At 35.1% G+C, this 9,272-nt stretch overlaps 1 protein-coding gene and 1 pseudogene across 1 annotated transcript; both read right to left on the bottom strand.

Moving 5' to 3' along the window:
• Positions 1–748: 748 nt before the first annotated feature.
• On the bottom strand, positions 749–1,981 carry LOC135198729 (pro-resilin-like; annotated as a pseudogene).
• Positions 1,982–6,824: 4,843 nt separating this feature from the next.
• Positions 6,825–7,978, bottom strand: LOC135198721 (pro-resilin-like). The gene is made up of 2 exons (XM_064226576.1): positions 7,911–7,978; positions 6,825–7,680 (listed from the first exon to the last, which is right to left on the bottom strand). The coding sequence occupies exons 1-2, from the start codon at positions 7,930–7,932 to the stop codon at positions 6,953–6,955; spliced, it is 750 nt and encodes a 249-aa protein (XP_064082646.1). The 5' UTR covers positions 7,933–7,978; the 3' UTR covers positions 6,825–6,952.
• Positions 7,979–9,272: the final 1,294 nt, after the last annotated feature.

Below are 9,272 nucleotides of genomic sequence, written 5' to 3' on the forward strand. Positions count from 1 at the left end.
TCCTACTCACATTTTCACCGCTCATTTGCGGACCATTCCTTCTGGCTAGCTGTTAGAGATTGTGCAATTCTGACTTAGTAGTCTGGGTAAAATGTTTTTGTGATGGTAATAGTGATATCCACATTGAGTATCTCAAGTTAGGCAATCACTGATTAAAATAACTCTTGAATGTGCCGAAAGAATGTGAAAGTGAAGCGCCCTTGGCGTCTTGTTGCTGGAGCAACGTTCTAGATATAGATTAAATATAGGGGTAAACAGTTTTCAACCATAGTAATAAACGAAAGGACTTTCCTCACTACATTTGCCGTCAAGCATTGACGTAATGGAAATTAAAATAAAGGAAATGGACCTCATCCTTGATTTATGCAAAATTGAATTGTGAAGGCTTTATGTTGTCTTTTTTTCTAAATTTATTTTCATCCAAAGCTTCACCGTTGTGTTGATACTCAGAGTTAGATCAAAGCATTTTTGAAGTCTGTGCATTTTCTGTCATTCTTATTCTCTGAAAACAAATTATGTAAAGAGGACCTTTGGATTCAAGTATATACCTCTCTTCCTCTCGTTCATTTTGTCAACATACGGAGGTGTTATTGCTTATTTTTAAGAACTGCAGTAGCCTCTGCTTAAGACTTTAGAATTGATTTATAGTTGTATAAGTAAAAAGATATGTATTTATGAATGTATGTGTGTGTATGTTTGTATGCATGCACGTAAATTTTTTTATGTAACGTAATGGATAATAAAGAAATTTTCTTATTCAATCATATTATTCATTATACAAAAATATACAGTCACACTTGAATTGTTATTTGGTCGGTGGTTCATAATTAAGCAGAAGGCAGAAGGTGTTTGCCCGGTAGGCAGATATAGTAAGGAATCATTAGATCGTCCAAATACGGTTAATCTTGTCATTCCTGACTTAAAAAGGGGCTCCATAGGCATCTGAAGGTGATGGAGGAGCTCCGTATCCGTTACTAGGAGCGGCAGGGACTCCATAGCCGTTACTGGGAGCAGCTGCTGCACCATTGCCATTGGAACCATAGCCATTATTGCTGTTTCCGTTGCCATTTCTTTGTCTACCATAAGGGTCGTAGGCAACGACGCCAATCTGTTCGTTGACTGAGTAGAAGTCTTCAGCGTCAGCGCAGTCGAAGTTGAACCACCAGTCACAGACGAGGTACTGTTGGTTGAAGATGGTGCCGTTGGGGCAGAGGAAGGAGTCCTGCTGACGGCGTCCATTGGGCCTGTCCTGGCAGATGTGGAAGACCTGGCAGCCAGCCTCACGATCGGTGTCTGCATAATAACCAGGGACATTCTGAGCATCGCAGGAGAAAACCGGTGTCATGGGACAGAGGCCAAAATAGGGTAGTCTTTCTCAGGAACTCCGCCTCCAGGAATGTTCTGGGCCAATTCAGCAAGAGGATCTACTCCGTAGGAGTTCCTAGGTGGGCCATAGGAGTTGCTTGGAGGAGCTCCATAGCCGTTGCTTGGAGGAGCTGGAGGGGCTCCATAACCATTGGAAGGAGGGCGTTGGTCAGCAGCTGCGAGGCTAAGAAGAGCTACAAAATAAAAGGAAAAATAGTAATCAAATATGAAACCTGTCAGATTGTCAATTAAGAATAGCAATAGCCAGTATTGTTTTATCAAGAAAAGATTGTTTACATATATATATAAAATATATATATATATATATATATATATATATATTATATATATATATATATATATATCACTTATTCGTTTCATAAAGAAGTATTTCCTATTCAAAGCAACCTACCACACACTACAAAGGCCTTCATCGTTGGTGGTGTATATCGCTGGGATGGACCAGGATCTACAGTGATCGACTGAGTGATGTCTTCTGGAGGGAGAAGCGAGTTTATATAGTACGTGGCTTCCGTGACTTCTTTTTCTTTTCATCTTGACGACCTTTCTTGTCGTGCACTGGAGCAAGGACATATAAAATGCCTTATTCCATGAATAATAGCGAGAGAGAGAGAGAGAGAGAGAGAGAGAGAGAGAGAGAGAGAGAGAGAATTTAGTGATCGCTGCTAGCGTTTCCGAAAATCACCTGTAATACGGTTGTTACACCTTTTGGTCTCCATAAGAGTGATAATTGGTTTGTGCATCGTCTGGTCGTTTTCTATTTTTTATACTGTTTTGCCAAAGGTGTCTTCAAATCCATTTTCCTCTTAACAGTTCAAGTTAACCAGTGCTTGCTGAAATATATAATTCCATCAAAAAAGACTTGTGTATTTTTACCGTCTTTCCTTTTATGAATTTTCTTATATACTAGTATATATTATTCATACATATTATTGTAGTGATAATTATTTATTTGTCAGATAATCTGACACAAGTTTTTCCTTTCGTTTTTTATGCGTTAGTCCCTTTAACTTCTCATACAAATTAATTCCACCATCATAGTTAGAAAAAGCAGTTTCATACTCACTTTGATATTATTCCGGTGGTATTTAAAAACTAGGTCTTTCATTTGATAATGATTTTGCTGGATGTTTCCGGCATAGCCCATTTGGCGCTGCCGTTTCGGCTTGGCCGATTCAGCGTCAGAAAACTAATAGCACTATTCGGCGTAGCCATTTAGGCGTCAGATTGTTTCGACGTCTTTGTTCGATTAATTTTTCTAGAAATGCAACACGTCCTTTCTGAACTTTATTCAGAAAAATAAAACAGTAAAAAATTTTATATTATTAAAAGACTAGTGGAATAATGTAAATAAAAAACTTGAATTGGGAAAAAATATAAATTTTATTCACTTAGAGAATAAAGGATCCTATTAAAACAATAATGGGATAATGCGAGTTAAAAACTTGAAATGAAAATAAATTATTTAGAAAAATAAAATTTAGTACAGTTTTTTTAACCTTAGGAATTAATTTTTCATTTCGTAATTATGAGCAATACCCTTCAGGAATTCAATAGGCTCTGATGACTCAACTTCCATTACTATTTTTTTATTCTTTCATCAGCATTTCTATATTTCTTTAGCTTTTTGGGAGGTAATATCCAGCGATTAATTTTTCTAGAAATGCATAACGTCCTTTCTGAACTTTCCTCAAGGCATCAATAAATTTCCAGATGGAAGGATGATGCATTCTTAGTTCGAACTGTAGACGTCGATTGACAGCTTAAGCGTGATTGTTAGTGCGATCTTCATCATTTACAGTGCGTTCATAAAGGTTCCAGATCTCGGGAGCAAACATGGTTCTTCTTGCATTTCGACGACTATTCTGTCGTCCAATATAAGTGTCTTCGAACCAATGGAACAAGGGTATTAGTTCGTCTGGAAGACCCGCTGCTAGTGTATCCATGTATTCGTCCATCTTTTCTAATGGCACAAAGGCGAGCGCTATAATCATTTTAGCCCATAACGCCAAGTCCGAGTCCGAGTCGGTTTTATAGCGATTCGATAAACCCAATGAAACAAGATGTCTGTGCATGTTTTGGGCTAGATGGAAAAAACATCCCTTAATTCGAGCGGTGGGAAATGCATCTTGCAAGGCATGAATGGCAGCTTGCTCAAAATCACAAATTATAGAAACTGCTCTCAAATTTGGTTCGATGGTTTTAAGTAACTCAAATAAACGAGAATAACTTAATCTTTGCTTGTTAGGAAGAAGAGCATAAACTATAGGAATAACTCCATCATGCTTCTTAGCCGATATAACATATACTTGATGAAAAAGACTTGGCGCAATGGTGAAAATTCCGTCGGCAAACCAAATTTCTTAGAAGACTAAATGCCAGCTTATTCTTCTAAATATTAAAATTCTATTACTGCCTTCTCCTGTGTCTCCCAATAGGAATTTTTCTTCCATACACAGTTGGGGAACATGCAGTGTATAGGACTCGAGTATAACTAATTGCTCCAAATGAGTTGGGTTAGCTGGCGCTTTGTTTAATAATTTTCGTTTCCTAATAATAAGTTTTCGCAATGCAGGCAAGTCAGGCCCTATGGCTAAAGCTGCTTGAGAGGCGCCAGTTAAACATTCATTTACTACAACGGTTGGTGGCTCCAGCGTTTCAGCACTTCTTTTCTTAATATTTGTTTCCAACTTTTCAACTTATACATACTTTTGCAACAGATGGTTCATGGGTATGTTGATTCAACTGGCGAATCACTTTTCCATCCTTCATATGTAATCTTACTTTACACCGATCTTTCTGTTCACATCGCAAGAATTTTAATTCAGAATCACTCTTGCTCGTTGCATCAAAGATAAGAAGGTATCCATCGTGAATCACTTTGCTTCTTCCACGTTTTGTTAAAATATCTCCTTTCATTTGTACAATAGGGCTTAGACGACTGAAAATTCTAAAGCTACCAACAAGTAAAAAAAAAAAAAAAAAAAAAAAAAAAAAAAAAAAAAAAAAAAAAAAAAAAAAAAAAATTGTTCTATTGGTAAACAATTGTTATAATGAGAGCTAATTGCGCTATAACGACGAAGTATCTATTTGATGGCTAAATGTCGTTTACAGCGACAAAGTAGTCATTTGACGCCTAACAGTCTCTCCGCCGAAATTTTCTATATGCCAAATCGGCTACACCGAATCGGCCAAGCCGAAACAGCGACGCCAAACGTCGCTACGCCAAAAAGTCTCATTCCCCTGTTTTATAGTGTTTGAGGTGCCCACTTCATAGATGGTGGGCTTAGGGAAAGCTCATTGGAGTCCATTTCTCCGCATACTATGTTGTTAGTGCCAAGGTTCTATGGAGAAGTGCATCATTCCATTGACCCAAGTTTTAATGATTTGTTCCATTTAATTTACACCCGTTTGCTTCTCTTTTCAGTAACTGTCCAAGTTCAGTTTCATCTTATTTAAGAACAATCCTTCTGACGAGCCATGAAGAAGTACATTAGACTCGAGTATAATTAAAACTACTTTCTATTTATAATGAAGGTTGTCTAGGATACTACTCGGAGAGCGTGTGCGTTTTAAAGATGTTCAGGAAATTGATCTTCATTATCAGATTTAAACATTGTATTGACTTTAATCGACAAGTTTTTCATGGCTGTTTTGAAAGATATTTTTTGTGAGGTATAATTATATATATGTATATATGTAATATATATTTTAATATGTATATATATGTATATATATATGTGTATGTATATGTATATGTAATGTATATATGTAAATAATAATATGTATATGTATATTTGAAAGTGTATATATATGTATATATATAAATATATTTATATATATATATAAAAATATATTATATGTATATTATATATATATATATATATATATATATATTGTATATATAATATATATGCTATATGTGTGTGTTTGTGTGTCTGTGTATGTCTATATATGCATATGTTAAATACATTTATATGTGATATATTATATATATATATATATATATATATATATATATATATATATATATGTATATAATATATATATATATATATTATATAATATATATATATATATACTATGTATATATATAATATATATATATATATATATATATATTTATATGTATGTATGTATATATATATATATATATATATATATATTATATATGTATGTGTATGTATGTATATATATATATATATATATATATATATATTTTATATATATACACACACACACACACACTCGCACACACGCAATCACTTATTATCAACATGTAATGTATATGCTTTCTCAGTGGCTTCTGTTGCCGTAACTACAGCTTGCGATATCAGTAAACTAATGAAAAAATTAGACTGCTTAAGATATGATTTTTTTTTTTATAAAATGCACGAAAGTAACGCATGTCCACTTATATCTAGTGTAATTCGTAAATATCCAGATTAATTATAATAATGAGACCGTAGGAATATTTATTCTTCAAATGTTAAGATGAAATTACATACTTAAATTAGGTATTTCTTGGCCTCATATGTAACCAGTAGGCGTCAAACTACAGTATGTAGACGACAGCTATGGAGCTGACTGTACCTTATGCCAGCCCCTTCGACAAAATCACGGGAATAATATTCGCTACAGATATTAAGAAAGGAAGGCCGAATGCAAAAGGCGAGGAAAAAACAAATGCTTTGAGTATTATTTGCAACAAAACCTTCAGGTTAACAACCCTTTTCTACGACAATTTTAGAATAAAAAGTTTCAAGTACTTGTGCAGTTCTTCATTAAAGGAAGGAAATAATTGAATTCAAAGTTTTGTGCAGCAGAATAGAATTTGAAAGGAGATAACTATAAGTTAATGAGTGATCTCAAAGAACGTGTGGAAGTGCAAAATACGATGCTGGACGAATGATGTGATTACTGCAATAGTGTTATTACTTCCTTATGACGAAGGACAATTATTTCAATTTTAATATTGAAATATTAATATCAAGGGTTCTAACGCTCGAGAGTCATTCGGAAGAGTACTAGACAATTAAGTGCATTGTGAAAATTGCTGCTTTTTCCGATGAACCAAAAAAAAGATGCTCGGAGGGTAATTATTTACTTATATTTCTATTTTATATAAAGTTATATTGAAATAAAATGGTATAAATCAATATTTATGCCCCATTAGCTAATAAAAATTTCCTCCACCTACCTGTTCTCTTAACTTGCCAAAGACGCAGACATTTTGGGAATGGCTTTTGGCTAAAAATAAAATTTCCAGAGTTTTTAATTTTCCATATAACTCCTGGGCTGAATGAAAATATGTATAGTTAAGACTAGATCGGTGTATGTACTCATATAAGTATAGATTAACAATAATAATTAATTATTCATTTTTATTTACAATACAAAAATATACATTTATGGATAAACATTTATGTTGGGGGGTCATAGGTCCTTTGGAAATAACTGTCTATAGTTATTTGTTCGTTTGACAAAGCTGGGTGATCGAATTAAGAATAGTGATGAGGAATCTGACTCAAAATGGAGCTTCATATGAGTCCGAACGTTGAGGGGCTCAATATCCATTCATAGGAGCAGCTGGTGGTCCGTAGCCATTCATAGGAGCAGCTGGGGCTCCATATCCATTGCTAGGAAGGGCAGGTGCGCCATTGCCATTGGAACCATAACCGTTACCATTTTGGTTTCCATTCTTTTTGCCATTTCCATTTTTCTTACCATTCTTGTTTTTTCTTCCATTTCCGTTGCCATTTGAACCATAACCATTGTTACCGTTGCCATTGCCGTTACCGTTGTGACTTCTGCCATAAGGGTCGTAGACAACGACGCCAATCTGCTCGTTGACTGAGTAGAAGTCTTCAGCGTCAGCACAGTCGAAGTTGAACCACCAGTCACAGACGAGGTACTGTTGGTTGAAGATGGTGCCGTTGGGGCAGAGGAAGGAGTCCTGCTGACGGCGACCATTGGGCCTGTCCTGGCAGATGTGGAAGACCTGGCAGCCAGCCTCACGATCGGTGTCGGCATAATAACCAGGGAAATTCTGAGCATCGCAGGAGAAACCGGTGTCTGGGACGGAGGCCAAAATAGGGTAGTCTTCTCCAGGAACTCCTCCACCAGGAATGTTCTGTGCCAATTCAGCAAGAGGATCTACTCCGTAGGAGTTCCTAGGTGGGCCATAGGAATTGCTTGGAGGAGCTCCATACCCGTTGCTTGGAGGAGCTGGAGGAGCTCCATAACCATTGGAAGGAGAAGGACGTTTGTCAGCAGCCGCGAGGCTGAGAATAGCTACAAAATAAAAGGGAAAATTGTTATAAAATGTAAAACCTTTCAGATTATCAATTAACAAAAGCAAGACTCTGTGTTTTTATGAAGTAAAGATTGTTGTTATATGTAATATATATATATATATATATATATATATATATATATATATATATATATATATATATATATATGTATATATATATAAAACACAAATTTTCTAAAAGAAATATCTTTCGTTCAAAGCTACTTACCAAACACTACAAAGGTCTTCATCGTTGGTGGTGTATATCGCTGGGATGGACCAGGATCTACAGAGGTGATCGACTGAGTGATGTCATCTGGAGCAGACGCGAGTTTATATAGTTCCTGGCTTCCGTGACTTCTCTCTCTTATCATCTTGAAGATTTTCCGGTCGTGCATTGGCAGCAAGGACATATAAAATGCCTTATTTCTTTCCATCAATAATTTAGAGAGAGAGAGAGAATAAGAGAGGAGAGAAGAGAGAGAGAGAGACGAGAGAGAGAGAGAGGAGAGGAGTAAAAAATTATCAGTTTGTAAGTGAGGTTAACAGAAATTTAGTAATCGCTGCTAGCGTTTCCGTATATCACCTGTAATACATTTTCCAGCTTTTGGACTCCATGAGAGTGATAACTGCTTTGTGTATCGCCAGAACGTTTTCTGTCTTTTATACTGTATTACCACAGGTGTCTTAAAATCCATTTTCTTCCTAATTGTTCAATTCAAGCAGTGTTTGCTGAAATATATAATTCTATCATGAAAGACTTGTGTATTTTTCCCGTCTTTCTTTTAATGAATTATGTCATATACTAGTATTTATTATTCATATTATTGTAGTGATAATTGTTATTTGTCAGATATATCTGATACAAGTTTTTCTTCATTTGTTTTTTATGCGTTTGTCCCGTTAACTTTCCCGTACAAATTAGTTCAACCATCATAGTTAGAAAAAGCAGTTTCATACTCACTTTGATATTATTACTGTGATGTTTGGAAACATTGTCTTCCATTTGTTAATGATTTTGCTGGATGTTTCAAGGTGTTCTTTGCCATAGAGTTTGAGGTGTCCACTTCGTAGGTGGTGGGGTTAGGGAAGGCTTAATGGTGTGCATTTCTTGGCATATTGTGTTGACGGTGCCAATGTTCTATGGAGAAGTGCATCGTTCCATTAACCCAAGTTGCATTGCTTTTTTTTTTTATTTACCTCCGTTTGCTTCAGTTTTCAGTAACTGTCCAACTTCAGTTTTCACTTAATTAAGAACAGTTATTCTGACGAGCCATAAGCAAGTCCATTGGACTCTCGGGTATCATTAAAACTGCTTTTTATTTATAATGAAGCTTATCTAGGATACTTGTAGAGTGTTTGAAAGATGCTTAGGAGGTTGATCTTATTTATGGAATTTAAACATTATAATGATTATATTCATCTATTTTGACTTGGCTGTTTTGAAAGATATTTTTTATGAGGTTTAATTTTATATATATATATATATATATATATATATATATATATATATATATATATATACATATATGTATGTGTGTGTGTTTGCATGTCTTTGTATGTTTATATATGTGTCAGATGAAAGAGGGCT

This window comes from Macrobrachium nipponense, chromosome 22 (genome assembly GCF_015104395.2).
Source record: "Macrobrachium nipponense isolate FS-2020 chromosome 22, ASM1510439v2, whole genome shotgun sequence".
NCBI lineage: Eukaryota > Metazoa > Arthropoda > Malacostraca > Decapoda > Palaemonidae > Macrobrachium > Macrobrachium nipponense.